Source organism: Urocampus carinirostris, chromosome 15, assembly GCF_059441175.1.
Source record: "Urocampus carinirostris isolate Australia breed hairy pipefish chromosome 15, RoL_Ucar_1.0, whole genome shotgun sequence".
Lineage (NCBI taxonomy): Eukaryota > Metazoa > Chordata > Actinopteri > Syngnathiformes > Syngnathidae > Urocampus > Urocampus carinirostris.
In genome coordinates this window covers 342308-364422 of record NC_142363.1, presented here as the reverse complement: position 1 = coordinate 364422, position 22115 = coordinate 342308, and the positions used below count along the sequence as shown (strand labels likewise).

The window sequence follows — 22115 nt, the reverse complement described above, 5'->3', positions numbered from 1 at the left end:
TTTGTACACTGGCCTAGGTTGTGAGTACAACTACAGTTATAATAAAAAGAAAATACTCAAGAAAACCCCAAAATATACTATGGAAATTCTTCAAAATACCACTACAGTAACACTTTAATCCAAAAATACATAGATATTACGAAAGAAATACTACAAAAATATAATTTCAACGGACATACTACAGAATACAACTAGTAGTAATACCACAAAAATACTACTGGTATACCACAAACAATATTAAAATACTATGTAGAAATACGTCAAAGTTAAAGTACAGTAATACCAGGAAAATACTAGAAAAAGACTACAAAAATCTGACTGCAGAAAAACGATAAAAATAAAACAAATTTAGAATTTAAGTAATAGTACAACAACAGTACAGCCCCTGATGTTTGACATGATGTGGGTCTCTAGTCCCCTGCCCACTGCCTGATGATTGCTGGGATGGGCTCCAGCACCCCCGCGACCCTACTGAGGATAAGCGGTGTAGCTAATGAGATGAGACAAGAACAGTAAAGCTATACTACAAAGATTCTATTACAGAAATACTATAAAAATAAAAATACAGTAATACTACAACATTATGGCTACAGAAATACTAGCGCAATACTGAAATACAACAGTAATAGCACAGATATACACCAAAATACTACTGCAGAAATACTACGATGCGGTGCTAGGAATCATTAACTAAACCGTTTCAAGGCAGTGGAGTATTTTGTACGTTGTGTTGTACGTCTTTTTTTTTTTAATTGTTTCTTGTGTTTTTCATAAGCCTAGCTTTTATTAGAGAAAATAATTATAAAAATAAAATGGGGTTGAATTTGTGGGTGCTCAAGCATCCCCCAAAACAGACTGGTTACGGCCATGCTTATAACAAAGGGCAGAAAGGTATATCCTTACAAAAGTATAAGCAGCATGGAATGTAAGATTCCGTGCCAGATTGAGATTTGTTTTAACTCACGAATCGATTGGACAAAAAAGGCATACATTGTGACTAAATAAAGATTACCCCCGAGCAAAGCAAGGGTGTCAAGTCAAGTCATGTTTATTTATATAGCCCTTAATCTCAAAGGGCTACACAGACCACAGAATATTACACCATCACCTGATCTAAAACCTACATGAGGGCAAGGAAAAATTCAAAAACCTCAACATGAGGAAAGGGAAGAAACCTTGAGAAGGGACCGCAACATTAGGTAAACCCCCTTCCAGTGTGACCAGGCTGCAATGGGTGTTGCATTAACAAAATAATAACAAAAGTAAAATATATAAAAAAACAAAAACAAAATGATGACCAGATTGCAAGGGTTGTAGCATTAACAACAATTCCACAGACATTGTCAACATGAATAATAGGTAATTCATTAACTATAGAATAGAAGTCTATTTTAAGCCTAGATTTATATAGTACCACTGAGGTTGCAGATCGAATCTCAGGGGGAAGAGCATTCCACAACCCTGGGGCCCGAACGCTCTCGAACCTGCGGTTATCTTCTTGGCTCTTGGGATCACTAGTAGACCAGCATTTTCAGAGCGAAGGCTCCGGACCGGAACATAGGGGGAGCGAGTCCATGCATGAATTTGTATAATACTCACAGAACCTTAAAATAACATCTTAAGCTAACAGGGAGCCAATGCAGGTTAGCTAAGATCTGGGTAATGTAATGTGCATTACAGTCATCGGGACGGGAGGTAACAAACGCATGTCTTGGGATTCAAGTATACAGGACTGTCTCAGAAAATTAGAATATTGTGATAAAGTTCTTTATTTTCTGTAATGCAATTAAAAAAACAAAAATGTCATACATTCTGGATTCATTACACATCAACTGAACTATTTCAAGCCTTTTATTATTTGAATATTGCTGATTTTGGCTTACAGCTGAAAAAAACTCAAAAATCCTATCTCAAAATATTAGAATACTTCCTCAGACCAAGTAAAAAAATAATTTTATAACAGCAAAACTAAATCAAACATTTGAAAATGTCCATTGATGCACTCAGTACTTGGTTGGGAATCCTTTTGCACGGATTACTGCATCAATCCGGCGTGGCATGGAGGCAATCAGCCTGTGGCATTGCTGAGGTGTTATTGATGCCCAGGATGCTTCGATAGCGGCCTTCAGCTCATTTGCATTTGTAGGTCTGGTGTCTTTCATCTTCTTCTTAACTATACCCCACAAATTCTCGATGGGGTTCAGGTCAGGGGAATTAGCAGGCCAATCAAGGACAGTGATGCCATGGTCAGTGCACCAGTTACTGGTGGTTTTGGCACTGTGGGCAGGTGCCAGATCATGCTGGAAAATGAAATCCTCATCTCCATAGAGCTTTTCAGCAGATGGAAGCATGTAGTGCTCTAAAATTTCTTGGTACACAGTTGCATTTACTCTGGACTTGATGAAACACAGTGGACCAACACCAGCAGCTGACATGGCTCCCCAAACCATTGCTGACTGTGGGAACTTCACACTGGATTTCAAGCAACTTGGATTTTGCTCCTCTCCAGCCTTTCTCCAGACTCTGGCGCCTTGACTTCCAAATGAAATGCAAAACTTGCTTTCGTCTGAAAAGAGGACTTTGGACCACTCTGCAACTGTCCAGTGCTTCTTCTCCATAGCCCAAGTCAGACGCTTCTTCCGTTGTCTTGAGTTCAGAAGTGGCTTGACCATGGGAATACGGCTATTGTAGCCCATTTCCCGGACACGTCTGTGAACTGTGGCTTTTGATACCTGGACTCCAGCTTCAGCCCACTGTCTTTGAAGCTCCCCCAAATTCTGGAAGCGGCTCTTCTTCACAATTTTGTTAAGGCTGCGGTCATCTCTCTTGGTTGTGCAGCGTTTCCGGCCACATTTTTCCCTTCCAACAGACTTTTTGTGATATGCTTTGAAACTGCACTCTGTGAACAGCCTGCTCTTTGAGAAATTTCTTTTTGTGTCTTACACTCCTGATGGAGGGTATCAATGATGGTCCTCTGGACAGCAGTCAGATCAGCAGTCTTCCCCATACTTGTGATTTGGTTTACTGAACCAAGCTGAGTATTTTTAAGGCTCAGGAAACCCTCGCAAGGTGTTTCGAGTTAATTAGATGATTCAGGTGATTAGTTGAATAGTCTACTTGTATACTTTTTCATGATATTCTAATATTTTGAGATAGGATTTTTGAGTTTTCTAAAGCTGAAAGCCAAATTCAGCAATATTAAAATCATAAAAGGCTTGAAATAGTTCAGTTGATGTGTAATGAATCCAGAATGTATGACATTTTTGTTTTTTTAATTGCATTACAGAAAATAAAGAACTTTATCACAATATTCAAATTTTCTGAGACAGTCCTGTACAGTATCTGTTTGTTTGTTTAGATATTGTTCAGTATTCTATTACAAAAAACTATCTGGACCCCGTCTTACTCTTGAGGTTTTTTTATTCTCATTGGATGACCCTGCTAAAAAGGGAAATTACACCAAAAAATCGTTTCGCGTCAGAACCCAGAACTCTATTGGAGCATAGCCTTTTTATTAACTTGAGTTTATTCTTAAAGTTGACGATTTCTTTTTTGTCTATTGGTGCCCATGCAACCGCCATTGCAGCCTAGTTAAACTGGAAGGGGGGTTGCCTCATGGTTAGGGTAAGATCGGACCTAAAACATCCGACCCGACGTGTGGTAATCTGAGTGGTTAGCTTTTGATAGCAAAACTATTGTATTATTTTGTTTCTTTACTTAGGTTTTGTCGGCAACCTCCAATTATCCATTTGCAGGTGTAATTTTCTTACAACTAAACATCAAAGGTACGTTACTCTAACACAGGGGTTGGGAACTTTTTTGACTGAGAGAGCCATAAAACCACAATTTTGGGAAATTTGTTTCAGTGAGAGCCATGTAATATATTTTAAGACTGAATTCAATTAAATGTGAGCATAACAAGCATCTTAATTTATTATTTTATATAATGTTATAATACTCACCATTAATGCGACTTCTGGTGCTGCATGGATTTGCTGATGGTTTTGTAGTCTGGTTGGTACTTGGTGAGTTTTAAGCTTCATGCAGGCATTGAAGCTTTCATCCGTTAAACGTGATTGTAGGTTTGACTTGATGTTTTTGAGATGTGAAAATGACTGCTCACATGAATACGTCGATCCAAAATTGTCAATACACCAATACTCACACGCCTCAGTGTGTGGTATATGACTGGAAGCGCGTTCCAAGTTTTGAGAATCAGCTCGTCTTTGGGTTGAAGTTTGTTCATTTCTGTCCACATGTGCTTGCTCGCTAACTTCGCTTTCTGTCGTGCAATTCTTTCCAACTCTTCATTCAGTGATTTGAACTTGTTCATCCACATCTCTGAGGCCTTCAGGTCAGCCACTTCTGCCTCAAATTTTGAGTGGGCTCACTTGTTGTGCATTTTCAAAATGTAGTAAGCGACCTGTTTCAAGATCCTTGATGAAGAGCTCCAGCTTTTTTTCAAAAGCAAACACAGCGTGTTGAAGGGATAACACTGTATTTTGAACGCCTTGCATTTTAACGTTGCGCTGGTTCAGATGTTCGGTAATATCCACGAGATGATAAAACTTGAGAAGCCACTCAGTTTTCGCTAGCTCAGGATGCTCGTTGCCTTCCATTTCAAGGAAAGTCGCACCTTCCCTCTTGACAACCAGCGCACATTGCTGTGCAAAAGCAGACCGTGCAAAGGCAGCATAGCGTGTGTCGAAGTGCCACTTTACATTCGACCGTTTCATCGATGCAATTTTGTCATTGCAAATTAGGCATATCTCTCCAGAAAGGCAAATTCTTCTGTCCATTCGTCCTGAAATGTACAATGTCCATCATCTTTTTTTCATTTCGCCATCTTCTCCGTCAAAGGGTTAGCTTTGAGCTAATGACCATGTGCCAAGGGACGCAAAAGGGGCGTGTACCTGTGCCCCAGCAACGGCCAACGTAGGGAATTATCATCCAATTAAAATAATAGACAATCGCTCATGCAACTGCAACTCTGCACAAGACATGACCAGTAGAAAATCGATGGATGGATTTAAACAAACGATAATTTTTGTAAACCCAAATCTGCGAGCCAGATTTGCGAGCCAGATGTTATCATCAAAAGAGCCACATATGGCTGGCGAGCCATAGGTTCCCAACCCCTGCTCTAACAGGCGGGATAACAAACCCATCTAAGGTTCCGGGCACAAACCACTACTACAAAGGTGAACCACATTCGACACACTCTGCAACACTTCTCCCCCGTTAAGCGTAAGCATATCAGGTATAAAACAGCACACATTTTCATTCTGTAACATTGGTCAACTGATTAAAGTATACATCATAATTTTAAATGCAGGACTTTTGTACTTTTACATTTTATTTTACAACCACAAACAACCTCTTTGATCTCCTTAGCAAAAAAAGTAGTGTTTACAGAACTAGGAACAAAGGCAGATGGAGCAGCCTGCTTAAATCATCCATCGGGTGTCACATTTGCGTTTTCTGACAGTCCCTCATGTGACATTTCAGCGTGCTACGGTGTGACTGGCACAATGTCCTCAAAACTGCTCGCACTGTCCTTTGGTTACACCTTCTTTCCTCAATCATCATGGCGGACACACAGGTGATCCTGGTGCCTGCGGATATACTGGCTGTCAGATAAGTCCACCACAAAAGATATTGGACCTGTCTGACAGTTAATGACTCCAGGCAGCCACGGTGAACCTACGGCAAAGTTCTCAAAATACACGTCCCCTGGGAGAAAAAGTCTCTCTGCAGCATGTTGTCCCCATCTGGCTTTGTGACTTGACCACTCTCTTGCCCTGACGTCTGGTTGAAGAAGGTCTAGGGTAGATTTTGGTCCTATTCCCAGTAACTCTCTGCTGGCAACACCCCTGTAACTGTGTGTGGCGTCATTCTGTACTGAAACAGGAACCCTGAAAGTTTGGTTTCTAGAGAATGTCCTGACATTTTTTTCAGTCCATCTTTAAGAGTTCCAACAGCTCTCTCTGCCAATCCGTTTGAGGCAGGATGTAGAGCGCTGTGTGGACATGACTGATCCCGTTCTTCTCCATAAACTTTTTGGAAACTCCTCCCATTAAAGTGGGCCCCGTGTCTGTCACAATCATGTCGGCAGTCTGTGTTGCAAATATGCTTTGCAGTGTCTCTGAAGTAACTGAAGCAGTGATGTTTGACATGATGTGGGTCTCTAGTCACTTAGAATGTGAATCCACTAGCACCAAGAACATACATCCTATGAATGGCCAGCAAAATCCAGGTGAAGTCTGGACTATGGACGTCCCGGCCACTGCCATGGGTGAAGATGCGTTGGTGGTATATTCTAGTTACCGTATTTTCCGCACTATAAGGCGCACATAAAATCAGATTTTTTTTTTAAAGCTGACTATGCGCCTTATAATCTGGTGCGCCTTATATATGGATCAATATTGAATTGCAAGGTCTCGCAACTAAGAGAAGCAGCCACCGACTCCATTTTTCGCGTAGAAGAAGCAGCGCGCTGTGCATACTGGGAAATATTAAACAAAGATTCTCTTTTATTTGTGCGTTTGTATAAAGACCCTGAAATGGCTCCTATTAAGAGACACGCTTACAACGCAGAGTTTAAACTCAAAGCGATCAGTCACGCAGTAGAACACGGAAATAGAACAGCAGCGGAAAGGGAGGAAGCATGAGGATGAGAGGTTTACGTTATTGTTATTGTTTTGCACTTGTTATTGTTTTTGCACATTACTAGTGTCACTATATTGCGATTGAACTAACGTTTAATTTACCATAACAGTATCAGACGGTTTTTGTGTGTTGACTAAAAGGAGGAAAAGTAAAATTTTATGCCTTCCTGTTGTTCAAAGATGTTAAAGATGTGTCACGAAAATGCTTTACCTCAGAGTAAATAATAAAACAGCTGTTAATTCATTTTGGGAGTAAAGGGAGTTGTGGAAAGCTTGTTTGTTATCTATTAATAAAGTTTGACTGACCTATCTGACTGTTTTGTAGACATTCCCTTTAGCGCGGCACCATCTATGGTTGCATAACGTAACCGCAGCCTCTACTGTAGGCAAGTGAAGTCAAGTTTATTTATATAGCCCTTAATCACAAAAAATGTCTCAAAGGACTGCACAGGATTACAATTACAAAATTGCACAATTACCTGATCTTAAACCAGCATGCACTATAGCGCCTTATAATGCGGTGCGCCTTATGTATGGAAAAAGTTTTAAAATATATCATTCATTGAAGGTGCGCCTTATAACACGGTGCGCCTTATAGTGCAGAAAATACGGTACTTTGACCTAGAGCCTTTACTTTTGATTCCAAGGCACAGTCCATTCCTGGCCACCACAGGAATGACCTGGAAGGCTTTTCATATGCGACACCCCAGGGTGGGCATCATGTAGCTCCTCCATCAATTGCTCTCAACCTGTAGGTGGAACGATCACTCTGGAGCCCCATAGGATGCAACCATTCAATACACTCAACTCCAGCTTCCGCTTGACAAAAAGATTGAATTTTTCCACTGCCACCTTTGTAGGCGAACTTTGCAACAGCCATCTCTTCACTTGTGATTACACTAGGTTTCTCTCAGTCCACATTTTAATCTGTTTTTCTGTCACTGGAGCATTTGCCAATTTATTCATACAAAAAAACAGTCTCTGAGGGCATGTCGGTGTGGCTTGGTGTGTCAGGGAGAAGCAGGCGGCTAAAATCGTAAGAATATGCGTTTTCACTCCCTGCCTTGTACGGACGCTGCCAGGCTTACGTACGAGTTAGGTTCCAGTAGATCGTTCGTAAAATGAATTTGTTCGTAAGTTGCTTCAGTGCTATATTTTGTATGTTTAAGGCTTATATAAGTATGTTTAAGGTTTGTATAAGTAACCTGTATTGTTTGTACTAAAAAAAATAAACATTTCATAAAATAATGTATCTACATATATAAAGATAAATTAAGTGAGGTTTAACTTATTTTTGGGGGATGCACTTCAAGAGGTCCTCCTCCGTGGTAAAAAGTGGCCGAAAAAAAGCGTTCTGAGCATTTTCTCAACCGCAACAAGCTAACCCTTATTCCACTTTCATTTCAAAAGAAACAGCTCGCCTCCTCTTTAGTCTTTACAACAACCATATTGAATGGATGCACGAGATATTAAACAATAAAAATGTCAAAATTCTTAGCGCGCTGGAGATAGTGTAGGCGTAAAATGTGAGGTGCGCATGAATGATGTCAGTAGGGCGACGAATGTAACGAGAGTTGGTGCATGAGTGTAGTTTTGGAGAGAGTTGGGTGTGTTTGCAATAGACGGCTGCTGACGGTTGTCGCTCTTCAAGAAACCATTAGAGGATTTTTTTCATGAACGAGGAGTAATCCATTACCCACACAAAACGTCACACTGCATTGGTGGCAGCGGTGGGATTACAAACAAAGGTGAATGAGATATGTTTACACAAGGACTAGAAAGAGGAAGCGGATTTTTTTTTACAGACAGTGACAGCAGAAAGAAGCACTACAGTACTGTCCTGTACCCGAAAAAAGGTGCAAACAATAAAAAATCCAACTTACAGCAATGTCCGGATATTTTCCGACATCCCGAAAATATGTTCGTATCTACCGTTTTTTGTAAGTCGAATGGTAGTAAGTAGGGGAGTGTCTGTACTCAATCCAGTTATGGTATGCTGATAAGGTTATCACCCAGTGTTGAATCATTGCTGAAGCCATGGGAGGTATGCCCTTTAACTCACTGAAGAGACCCATTAGGGACTTATGATCTGTAAAAATGGTAAATGGGCGACCAAACACGTATTGGTGGAAGTGTTTCATAGCAAAAACTATGGCTGGCCCTACTTCCAACTGTTAGTAACTTTTTTCTGCAGCAGTGAGTGTACGTGATTCATAGCTAATGGGCTTTTTATTTCCATCCTCCAGTTTGTGAGAGAGATCCGCCCCCACGCCTGTAAGGGGATACGTCACAAGAATGGATACCTTCCTAGTCTGGGTGCACTTCCTAGTCTAGGTGCACCAGCAGTCTGGCAGAATGTAACAGTCCTTTCACATGCTGGAAAGCTTCCTTCTAACTCTGCTGCTACTTCCATGAACTGTCATTGTGTAGGAGGTGGTGTTTTATTTTAACAACCGTTTCCTTCACACTATGTTGGAACGTAAAATCTTGTGCCCTTATCAGCCAGGTTTTTGTCCCTTCTTAACAGACTCACTTTTTCCTTTGCGAGGTGTATAAACTTTGTCTGTTTCGCTCGTGGACAGCATTTAGTATGACCCCCTAGAGCAGGTGTGTCAATCTCATTCTAACTGAGGGGCCACATGCGAGAATTTTTTTTAACGGGGGCCAGGCTAGTAGGTTTAAGAGAAAGAGACGAGGAAATGGGGAGAAAGAAAGAGATAAAAAGAGATGACGGCGTAACAGAGAGAAAGTAAGAGAGACAAAGTGCAGAAAGAGAGAGAGCACAATAGAGAGAGATAGTGCACAACAGAGAAAGGGAGAAAAAAAGAAGAGAAAATAAGAAAGAAATATGGAAAAATTAAAGACAAAGAAGGGGGGAGAGGAAGAAAGATCAAAAGAAGAGAAAAAGACAGAGAAAGAGAAAAGAAAAAAGTGACCATGAGAAAAAAAGTGAGAGAAAAGGGGAAAAGCAAGAAAAAGAGAAATATAAATTAGGGAGAGACAGAAAGAAAGTAACGAGAGATATAGAGATTTATAGAGAGAAAAAGAGTTCTCCTCGAACAGGGAAAAAAAAGGACAAAGAGTGAAAGAGAAATTATACAGAAGAAAATGGGAAAAAGTGGGAAAAAAATACGAGAAAAAAATAAAAGAGGGAGAAAAATGTTACTTCAGTTACTATGAGAGTGGTGCCTGGCTTGGGTGACATCAAGTGGACATATTAAAACTGAAACTCATTTTTTTCTTGCGCTTCTCTCAGTGTTGTGTTGCGGGCCAGACTAAAACACTTGGCGGGCCTGATCCGGGACGCCTGTCTGACAGCTGCATCCTAGAGGAGCTACGTCAAGGTCTCAACCAATTCAAACCACTTTGACACGGTAAATTTGATTTAAGATATAAGAAAAAGTATTTAACAAAAATAGAGATTACATTTATTTTTTATAATTCTTGAATGAGTGAGTCTGCCACAATTAAATTGTTATGAAGTAAGGGTCCTGCCACGTTTAAAATGTGGTAAGAAAAAAAAGCACCAATGTAACAAAGAATGCAAATACTTTACAAAAATGCCAACAAAACAAAAAAAGGACCTTCTATATTGACGACAGATTTATAGGTTTGTATTCAGGAAGATGAAAATATTTATATTTTTGGTTGCAGCTCTCTTATTCATGTGTTTGTGAGATGTGGTGTTGCCACAGTAGCAGACCACCTTACACACATTATGAAATGAAATGAAATGATCTGCATTTATATAGCGCTTTTCAAGTCAAGACTTCCCAAAGCGCTTTACAGTGTGCTTCACATTTCCCAATAGCGGCCGTGCAGCCATGTAAGGCGCTAACCTGTATATTGGGGGTACTAGGGGTTCAGTGTCTTACCCAAGGACACTTCGACATGTAACACGGAGGAGCCGGGATTCGAACTGAGATCTCTTGATCCCAAGACGAGCACTCTACCTCCTGAGCCACTGCCTCCCCGATTACCGATTGCCCAGTCCTTTGCTGTGGATAGAAAAAAAGCAAGCGCTCCCATTTGCATTTGTCATCTTGAGGCGCATAGATTTGGCCTTCTCTATTAATCTGCGGGCAGAATGCAGCCACAGGCCAGGTAGATAGAGGTGCTACAAGTGTGCCTGTCAGTAACATCTACTGCATACACTTAGACAGAAACAGTTGGCACTTGGCGAAAGAGAGGGTTCGGTGCTAGCTGTGTAAAATTGTTGCGCTTTGAGGAAATTGGTAAAGGAGTGGAGTACGGGGAGAATATGACCTATATTTCCTATTGACCGATATCTGTGTATTAATTGTTATTGCAACATTCATTGCAGCATGGTCATCCTGGAAGGGGAATTTCCTCATGGTCTTTTCATTTTCCTCATGTTGAGGTTTTTGAGTTTTTCCTTACCCTCATGTATGTTTTAGATGAGGATATGGTGTAATAATAGTCTTTGGTTTGCAATAATCTTTGGTCTGTGCAGCCCTTTGAGACTCATTGTGATTAAGGGCTATACAAATAAACATGACTTGACTTGAGGGCTGGTATCTGGATTTGAACCCATGACTTCAGAAAAAATAAGCCTGTTAATTATCAGATATAAAACCACAAAAGAGATCAAGCAGCATTGCTGTATAGCAGGGGTCTCCATCATCTGCACAACTTATCCTCAGTATGGTCGCGGGGTTGCTGGAGCCCATCCCAACTTTTTTCTGGCAGTGGGTGAGGACACCATGAACTGATTGCCAGCCAGTTGAGTGGGCAATTCACTCACTCATTCACACCAGAAGGCACATTGGACCCTACGAAGAATTCTTTTAAAACATCAGTGGTATGGTCATGTCACAAGAGCTAGACTGACCAAGATAATTCTCCAGGGCTCAGTCCAAGGGGGAGGAGAAGAAGACAGTAAAGGAACTGGGAAGAACATTAAGGAGTGGTCTGGTGCCAACTTTGCCACGACTCAAGAACAGGCCGTGGACTGTCAACAGTGGAGAAGGCTGTCCAGAGTTGCGTCATCATTGGTGCCCTGACCGCATTGGTAAGGTTACGGAATCCGTGAACCGTGTAGAGAGATTTTGCATTTATTTTACATAGCATTCACCTCACTTAAATGAAGCTGACATCATTGTTGGTTATCTTGCTGCTACAGTTACCCACAAAAACAACATGTCTTATTTTCTTCCCCCCCCCCATGTTTTGCCTAGCTTCTTTTTCTTCTTCTTTTCCCTTTCCTGTTTCATCCTTCTTATTTCTTGTTTGCCCCTTTCTTTTTTGCATCTTTTTTCTTTCTTTTTCTCCTTTATGGCTTTTAATCTCTTCCCCCCCTTTTTCTTTCTTTGCAAAAGACTGGCCAAAAAAAGAAAATGTGTTTTTCTCACTTCAGGTCTCTGTAGTTTGTCATCCTTATAGCACTTGTTTTTGGTTGCTCAGCACAATAAAGCGACATCTAGTCGTCAAACAATACTAACTGTTCGTTAATGTAAGTGCAGCCCACGAAAATTATGGATTCAGTTATTATCGATTGATTTATTTTCACATTAATTCTTGATATATTTTATTATATTTTTTAAACTTATGGTTTCTTGTGGGAAACCCAATTTGGCCAAACCTCACCCAAGTCAATTGAGTTTGAGAGCCCTGCTGAATAGTAACTGATTTGGCACTTTCAATAAAGAAATATATGTTTGTTTTTCTTTTTGAACGATTTATGATTGTAAGATGTGTTTTTGATCTTTTCATCCTCCCAAATGTTTTAATTTAAAGAGACTTTTTTAGGTGCAAACAGACGCTGCCCTACTTACCAACGAGGTTCCGGACGATCGTTTGTAAGTTTAATTTATTTGTAAGTTGCTTCAGTGCTATATTTTGTATGTTTAAGGTTTGTACAAGTATGTTTAAGGCTTGTAAAAGTAACCTGTATTGTTTTGTCCTAATAAAAAATGTTAATTTCCTTAAAAAAATATGCTATATATAGATAAATAAAGTTAAGTGCAACTTACTTTTGGAAGATGAGCTTCAGGAGGTCCTCCTCCGTGTTAGAGAGTGGCCGAAAAAGAGTATCCAACCATTTTCTCAACCGCAACAATCTTCTTATTTCACTTTTATTTCAAAAGAAACGGCTAGCCTCTTCTTTACACTATACACCAACCATATTTAATGGATGCGCGAGATATTAAACAAAAAAAATGTCAAAGTTCTTAGTGGCTCGAGATAGTATAGCAAAGTATAGACAGTATAGAATGTTTACACGAACTAGGAAGAGGGAGCGGATTTTTTTTTGTTCTGGGTGGATGCTGGGTGACCTCTCACAGCGCCACACGCCAGTAGTGGTGGAAAGAAGCACTAGAGTAATGTCCTCTACTCGGAAAATGGTGCACACAATACAAAATCTAACTTTCAACATCCCGAAATTTTCATATCTACTGTTGTTCGTAAGTCGAATGTTCTAAGTAGGAGCGTCTGTATTTCTGATTAAAAGGAAATTATAGGTTCACTCAAATATAGCGAAATCCAAAACAGTAAGTTGCAGATTTAACATTTAATGAATATTGATGTTAGATAATCTGTACATATTTTGTGAATACGCCCTCTATTTTATTGAGAGTAAAGCTATGTATCTATCTGTATACCCTGGTCATATCCTTTGAGAAGGATGACTGACAGCAAGACAAACACATACAAAAAAAAAAAAAAAAGTGACCATGGCCAACCTAAATGGCCAAACACTTAAACAAGTTAAGCACCTCGGCACACAAGTTGGTCATGCTTTCGTCCCTCCAGATGAACACAAGAAACCTGCCATTTCACTCGGGTGAGGGTGACACAATAAACTCTTCTGTCCTGAAACCACTCTGCTCCTCCATCACCACCTCATTGGTTCTTCCTCTCACTCTCTTAATCAAGAGTCTTCCATACAGCTTACCCAGCACAGACAACAAACTAATACCTCTCGAATTGCTACATTTTCATACCAGAGGTGGCTCGAGAGCCGCATGCGGCTCTTGGCCCAAAAGAATGCGGCTCTTTGCCTCATCATATTTTCTATATACTGTGGCTCTTTGACTTGTTTCATGTTTAGGTTTTTTTTTTGTGTTTTGAGGGTGGACACTTTCCTTGAAATTAACACAAGAACAATACTTGTTACAACTCGAAGTTGTATTTTAAGGAGAGGAGTGTGTTATTGGAAATAATATGTTTTTAATTGTGTGTGTTTGTGTGTGTCTGTCTGTCATGGCAGGTCAGTGCGTGGTGTGGCTCTTTGACTCTAACAGTTAAAAATTTCGGCTCTTTGTGACCTTTACCCTGACTTTTACCCATACACAATGACACCACACATGCACTACACCAATCAACAGGAACCACGCCACTTAAAAAGCATACATTCAACAAACGTACTAACCAGTCAATCATAGCCGTGCCACCTTTCTTCAATCATTCAGCAGTACAACCATCCAACCCAGGCACCTTACCCGCTTCAGTTCTTTCACTGCCTCTTGCACCTCCCATGTTTCCACAGGCTTCACATTTATTTCACCCAACACGGGCATTCTACCCATACCACCGATTGCCTCCAGTCTCTCCCATCCTCCACATTCAGCAACTCCTCAAAATACTCTGCCCATCTCGTGCTGACTGCACTACCACTAACCAGAAATCTATCGTCCCTATGTTTCATTCTCTCTTCCTTTCCAGACACGCTCTTTCTTACTCTTTTCACTTCTTTCCAGAATACTTTTCTCCTTTCCTCAAATTTCAATCCTGTCTTTCGACACTATTCATCCTCCTTTTCGCTGCTTCCACCACCGCTTTTAACAACTTTTTCTTTACTTTATACCTTTCATACGCATCACCACTCTTAACTTACAGCCACTCCTCAAATGCACACCTCTTCTCTCTCACAGCCTCTGAAACCTAATCATTCCACCAGTCACTTCCTTTCCTAATACCTCAACCAACTTTTCTCATTCCACACACTTATTTCGCACTTCTCAACACTGCCTCTTTAAAACACTTCCATTTCATTTCCACACTCTCCACTTCTCTTCTACCAATCCGTTCATACTCTTCCCCTATCCTCTATTTAAACTCTCCTTTTCTTCCTTATTCAATAATCTACTTAACATCTCTTTCCTAACCACTACATAATCAATCAGTGCTCTGTCTACCTTCTCACCACTATCCACTCTGACAAAAGTATACTTATTCACATCCCTCTTTTTCAACAATGTATTTGCAATCACCAACTCATTTTCCACACATAATTCAATCAATTTCTTACCACTCTTATTTCTCCCTGGTACTCCATATCTACCAACCACATTTTCAACCATTCCATCACCCACTTTAGCATTCAGGTCACCTAGTATAACCACTTTCCAGCCCTCTTTTGCACTTGCCACACATTTGGACAAATCCTTCCGGAACTTCTCTCTCTCCTCAGCCCATTTTTTCTGAAACAGGCCGATATGTACTTATAAAAATCCATACTTCTACTCCCCACTTTAATCACACCCACATCAATCTCAAAGATATGTCTTTCCACTCCACAAGTTTTTCCTTTGCTTTCTCACAAACACAGCTACTCCTTCTCTAGCATGTCCACTCGTAACTCAAGACTTTCTACTATACGTACCTCGCAGCTGTAATTCACTCTTTCCTTTCATCTTTGTTTCACTCAAGGCTAACATATCAACCTTCCTTTTAGTCATCATCCTTCCAATCTCCTCTTTCTTCCACTCGGTCACTTATTTCCACATCCTCTCACATTTAGTGACCCCATAACTTGGGGTTTGCGAGACCTTTTGGTCTCCTGCACCCCTTTCTTTGCCTTGCTGTCTCTTTGGGAGTAGAGATAGAAATCTCCAGTCCCCTCGCTCCCTCCACTTTAGTCGCCTCTTACGACACGGAGCGGACCACTGTGTGAGAATTCTCACACCTCCCAGAGGGAGAGGGCCCCTCCCCACAGAGAGTAAAGCAATTTGTAAAAATAGACTTTTGCATGATTTTTTTTTTAAAAGTTAGTTTAGACTAAATGCCTTGATTTTTAAAAGATGAACAAAGTAAAACATGCCTATAGTTCTGGGTTGGTAAAATGTTTAGAATTAGTCAACATGTAACATGTATATTTTACCGATGTTCACTATGATTTGTGCACTGTTACCCAATGCTAGATCTATTACCACTTGTGAGGCCCCTTCTCAAGGGTTATTTTCCTCATGCTGAGATTTTGAGTTTTTCCTTGCCTGCTTGTTGGTTTAGGATGAGGGGATGGGGTAATTGTAACCTGTGCAGTCCTTTGAGACATTTTGTGATTCAGGGCTATACAAAAAATGTGACTTGACATGTAAAAGTAAGTCAAATTAATGTAACATTTTTGTTGGGATTCAAGAAACGGAGAAAACGTTATCTGCCTTAAGACAATTAAGTTTGTCGGATAAACTTTAAATAATCATGTGTTATCGATTGAAATGCTTTTGTACGGATCAACTATTCTCGGTAATGGTAAAGCCTTAGGTCAACTTATGTTAAAAATGTTAAATAAGAGCCATAAAAAGGCAATACATTCATAGTTATATTTGATAAAAATGAGGCAAAAACAAGTTTTACATACACAGGGAGACCAGCACGTGCCAGCAACTCTGCTTTCATGGCATACAGTCTTTCACTTTTGCTGATGCCCAGTTTGATCTTCACCCGATCATGGTCATTGTCTTGGAAGAAGAAGCCATTATGGATGACAAAGTCAGCATTGGATCTTGAGCCATAAAAGATGTAGATCTGAACAGACAGAATTCAAACACACTTAATATATTACATTTCAAAAGAAAAAGATATTCAAACAGGGTTTAAACACCTTTTTCATGGCCAAATCGAAACACTTTTTAAGCACTTTTGAGGCAAAGTTTTCAGTTTTTCCAGTACTTTCAAAGAAAGAAATCCAGCACTGATCACAAGAACGTTTTTTTGTTGATTTTGACTTTGATAACTAAACAAAGTCATCAATCTTCCTGCCAGCACATACCTGGTGCTATTTTGAAATGCTCCTATCTGCAATCTTTTTGTGTCAATGGGCTGCTATAAGCTTACATAAATTCTGACATTCTGCTTCAACAATGTATGCACAGCTTGGCTACGGCACAAAAACATGGAAACGGCCCTCTACATGTTTCGTAATAACGGAGTTCAATACGGAAGACAAAAAAAAAAAAACAGTACTGCATATAAACAGAAAAAATAGGGATTTGGACTCATTCTATAGTGACAAGCTCTACCAGACCAGACATGTCAGGGTCAAAAAACTCACTTTAAAAAAAAGTTCCTAATTTATTGCAACTATAGTCAGACTGCCAAGAAATATTGCAATGACAACAATTTCAAGCACTCTACCTAAAAATTCAAGAATTTTCTGACCTTGTAAACACAACAATACAATTCAAGCATTTCCAAGGATTTCGCGCACCCCTAACTACCCTGTTCGAAATGAATCGTAACTGAATAGAATGGCTATGTTATTTGGAGACTGTGAATAAATGGACAGTTTTGGTCTCTTTTGAAAGGTAAGACTCAGCAGTTTTGTCCCCAACTGAAAAAAATCACTGCAAGTGCCATAGACATCAGTAATCGGAGTTGGAAAACACTAAAATAAAACATTTGTATTCAGCTGGGAAGAAAGCATCAAGCTTTAACTTCTCAAATTTGATTACAATCTGAAAACTAAACATGATATTTTACACATTTTTGTAAAAGTAGGGTTAGGCGATTCCAATAGGGGTCCCTTGGAGACTACCTGTTTACAGTACTAAAACATTTGCAACTAAGTATTTTACTATGATGGCATTTACTGTGTCTTGTCTGCTACAGAAAATCTGAACCGAAGTATCGAATCCGCAAAAAGTGAACTGCAATACTGCAAGAGATTACTGCATAGCATTTTTAAAGTCCTATACGTACAATGTGATGAATAATGAATTTGACATTGTGTCATATGTGTCATGTGTGATAGATGTCACCATAGAGGTGGGTATGCAGCCAAAAAAAAATCAACTCAAATAAAAGTACAGTTACTTCAGAAAAAAATAACTCAAGTAGAAGTAAAAAGTAGTGATTCAAATAATTACTTGGGTAAAAGTAAACTAGAACTTGGAGAAAAACACTACTTGTACTTGTAAGGGAAATTATTGTCAAAATCTTATATCCAATAAATACTTTTTACTCTTTTTATATCTTAATACATTTATATATGTCTATATATATGTTTTATACTCTTCTTATATCTTTATAAATTTATATATCTATAGTACACTCAATAAGTGTGCAGTTAGGTTTTAGAGTTGTTTTCAGGGACGAGTGCCTTCAAGGTCAGGAGAATAAGTTTCCCGAGCCCAAAAAGTTTGTCTCCAAGAGAATTTGACTCTGATTAAAAAGCTACAACTTGAAAGCCACTATGAGGCCTGCTAGCTGGCTAATCAAGATTACCTTGACGCCGCCAAATTCCAAGTCGAAAGCTTGCGTTTCTTCTCACGGAGACGTATTGTGTTTACTAAGTTATCTCTATTGCTAATTTATTATACTCACAGGCCATCCGGCAACCAACGTTATAAACTTCATTTAAATATGGGATTCCTGTCGAAACCAATCAGATTAATTTCCTGTGTTCATATAAACCAATCAGATGTGTATTTTCCTTCTTGTGTTTTACAATAAATAAGCCTCCTGAAAAAGGAGGAGCGTGTTATTCCTTGAGCCGATCCTGGAAGCACATACCTCCGATGGAAGGGCTATCGAAAAAGTTTCCTACTCAGAGTGTGTTCTTTCCTTCTTTCTAATACAATCTCAAGCTTTAACCTTGACCATAGTGAGTAACTGTGACAACATCCTATTTATTGATTTTTTTTTGTTTAGGTGAGACCTCTGTGGATTAAACATATATATATATATATATATATATATATATATATATATATATATATATGTGTGTGTGTGTGAGGATACAGCTATATAAAATGCACGTACTGTACAATACAGTAAAAAAAACATCACTAAACCTACTCACAAGTGCCACCTAGTGTTTTTTGAGTCACTGGTCAAATCTAAATAAAAGAAATGCGTGGTCATATGCATAACTGATATTGCTCACTGTGATTCCATGCACCGGTGACGCGTTGATTCTTGGACCAATAGAAAATTAGAAGGAGCAAAGTCATAAATATAAATGGGCAAGTGTGTTGAACTTTTTAGGCAATGTATACAGAGTTACCATCAATATACATCCAACAGATGGCCAGAGAAATGAGAAATTACAGCTTGATTACAATGCAGTTCTGTTTGAGTCATTTACAAACTGAGGGTGATGTAAGTGGGGCTCCCAACTCTTTACAAAAGCCAAATGACAGATACTCAAAATGCAATTGTGAACCCAATTCTTCAAAGCAAGCATAATTTAACTTTTGTGCCACCTTACCTGTTCATTCTTCTTATAATTTCGCAGCGCAACACACTCACAGCGATCATCATCCAAGTTGTAGCCAGTGGTAATCTACAGATAATTAAAAAATGTTAAAACATTTAAGGCTGTACATGAATAATTATCACAGGGGAATAATGATAATATATAACCCATTTGCTCTTTTGTAAGAAACCAGAAACCTTTTTATAACGTTTTTACATACAATGGAGATCCAAATTAGAGAACAATTTATCAAAAATGTAATAATTTGTAAATATTTTCAACCTTACTGTTCAACATCTTATGACATTTTATCGCGTCTATATCATGTTACTACAACAGTTGTTTCACAAAACAACTGAAGGCATTTAACAAAAAATATTTTTCTGAAAATGCGCTGATTAAAATTGAGAACACACGGATCAATTACAGAACAACAACAGCTCTGGCACTGGAAACAAATCCTGAAGTTTACATCAGTCAACAATTAGTGTACAAGCCTCTGCTGTGAATTACTCCAGCACATCTGCAGCCACAGGACAACACTAGTCTCTCACACTGCCCTGGTGTGATTTTGGTCCATTCTTTTTCCCGGCTCCTCCACAGTTAGGTAATTGGAGTGGGTTTCTTGACCACAACTTTGTCAGATCAGGACTCTGGGCAGGCCATAATGCCATGAATTCAATGTTTTCACCTTCAGGAAAATTCTTTACAGTTTTGCTGTGTGACATTGAGGTTTGTACTGCAGGTTGATTGGGCGATGATCACAAGTAAGGAACCATGTGCTGTTGAGGTTCTGATACACATTTGCATTCACTCGGCCATGTACTGCATGAAGACTGCAGGTTAATTAGGCGATGAACACAAGTAAGGAACCATGTGCTGTTGAGGTTCTGATACATATTTGTATTCACGATGCCATGTGGGTGTACAAGAGGGCTAACTCCTGCTGCACATAACATTCCCCTTGTTGGCTGGTGTGATGTTTGGTTGGCTCGCTTGGCGTTAGCGTCGGTTATGCTATGTCCCTGGGTTTAATCCCCCCGTGTTTATTGCCGTAGACGTTGATGCTATTTATTGTTGGTTCCCAGTCAGCCAGGCTTCTCACTGCATTTTTGGTTAGCCAGCTTTGCGTTTTTCTGCAGAGACTGCGGTCGAAATTCGCTGATCGGTCCCGGGTCATCCAGCCCATTGGCGGCTCGCCGCGGATTATTTTTGCTAGTTGGCCCCTTTTGGCTCATTTGTTGTGCCATTACTTTATCCACCTACAACACAATCCCTAGTCATTTTCCACAGAAACTACCAAAACTTTGCTCACAACAACCGTAAGCTCTTCGACTAAAAATTGTAAAGCAATATGGTGACTGGCTTGCTAGGATGCTGGTGTTCCTCCGATGATGTCACAGCTCAGGATAACAAAAACAAGAAATTATGTCTTCAAAATGCACCAGTCTTTCCTCGTTCAACAGATTGGTCCAAGTAAAGCTTAGCGCTACATATGCTTTGCCAAACATCCTCATCTTAGCTTTTGGAAGACTTTTGTTTTCCTCTTTATCCCCCTCCAGATTCAGATTTCAGAGATTCAGATATACATTATCATTCGTGTATACGTGTATACAGAACGAAATGTCGATACATCTGACCCGCACAGTTTCCTTGAGCGTCAGCCGGGATAGATAAGATTAACCATGTCTTCGTCAGGATTTTAGCGCAGCAGTTCGTCATCTCGCGGTTCGATGTTACTTCCAATTGTAAATGGTCCAGTTTATTGTCCAGAGAGCGAATGTTGGAGAGGAAAATGGATGGGAGAGGCGTTTTGAAGGGTTTAGCCTATAGCCTAGCGGTTAGCCCGGCCCGACAACCTTGCTTCCTGAGATAAGATCTGCAATCTCAGTGGAAGTTTTTAAATCTAGACTTAAAACAAACTTCTATTCAAAAGCTTATGATTGATGCCCACCTCATATTTTGTATTGTTCTGTCTTTTTCCGACTCCGTGGCTGGTAGTGATACGAAGGAGAAGGAAGATTTGAGATGAGTCAGCGTCTGACTTGAGGTATGTCAACGCCTACAATCGACCAGCTGGCAGAGATGGGAAGGTGCGTCGTTGCTGTTATGGACTTTTTGGACTAGTTTGCAGGGTGGAGGCGTCGTTGCTGTCATGCCCTTCCCGGACAAATTTCAACCTGTTAACTAGTGTTCTCTTTTATTGATGTTGACTATGTTTGTGTACTGCGACTCAAAGCTAAATCTATTCCACCCTGGTCATCCTGGAAGGGGGATTACCACTTGTGAGGCCCCTTCTCAAAGTTTCTTTTTTCCTCACGCTCAGAGTTTTTCCTTGCCCACATGTTGGTTTAAGATGAGGCGATGGTGTAATTGTAATCCTGTGCAGTCCTTTGAGACATTTTTGTGATTAAGGTTTAAACAAATAAATGTGACTTGACTTGGCCCATAATCGCTCCTACTGTTTCCTTAAACCCAAAAAACATCTTTTTATTTGGTCCCTTGAGGGTCTGCAATACATTGTGTCTACACTTTCTATTCATATTCCGTGCTATGTGCAAAATGCAGCTGCTAAATGCAAACTAAAAACATTTTACCACTGACCCTTAATGTAGTGTAGTGCATTTTCACTTAATCCCAGGACAATTTAAACAAAACAAAAGTTCCACAAAGTCAATTGCACCCCCCTTGAGGGTACCACTATTTTGAGAACCACTTCCCTATAAAAAGGTGAACAATAGAGCAACATAGAATAAGGTACAGCCCTATTTGTCTTTGTGACCAGGAAATTATGATCCTACCAGTCCATTCGTATGGTTGCACATGTCCCAAAGAGGAATGAGAGCCTGTATTATTTGGCTGCCATCCTCAGTAGGAATCTGGTTCAGACGGGTCATGACTGAAGATACAGCCCATCTGTAAAATATTTAAAATTATACCAGTCAAAATAAAAATAATATCAGTACATTGAATTAATTTAGACATTTGGACATTATAAAGCACAC

At 39.7% G+C, this 22115-nt stretch overlaps 1 protein-coding gene across 2 annotated transcripts in view; it reads right to left on the bottom strand.

Annotated features, from left to right (window-relative positions):
- setd3 (SET domain containing 3, actin histidine methyltransferase) overlaps positions 1 to 22115 on the bottom strand; it is a 128893-nt gene that overhangs the window by 25989 nt on the left and 80789 nt on the right. For both annotated transcript variants that reach the window (XM_088353776.1, XM_088353777.1), the window contains exons 8-10: positions 21912 to 22026; positions 19123 to 19197; positions 16273 to 16439 (exon numbers count right to left, since the gene is read on the bottom strand). In XM_088353776.1, the coding sequence (XP_088209902.1) occupies positions 16273 to 16439; positions 19123 to 19197; positions 21912 to 22026 (357 nt within the window). The remainder of the gene's footprint in view (positions 1 to 16272; positions 16440 to 19122; positions 19198 to 21911; positions 22027 to 22115) is intronic.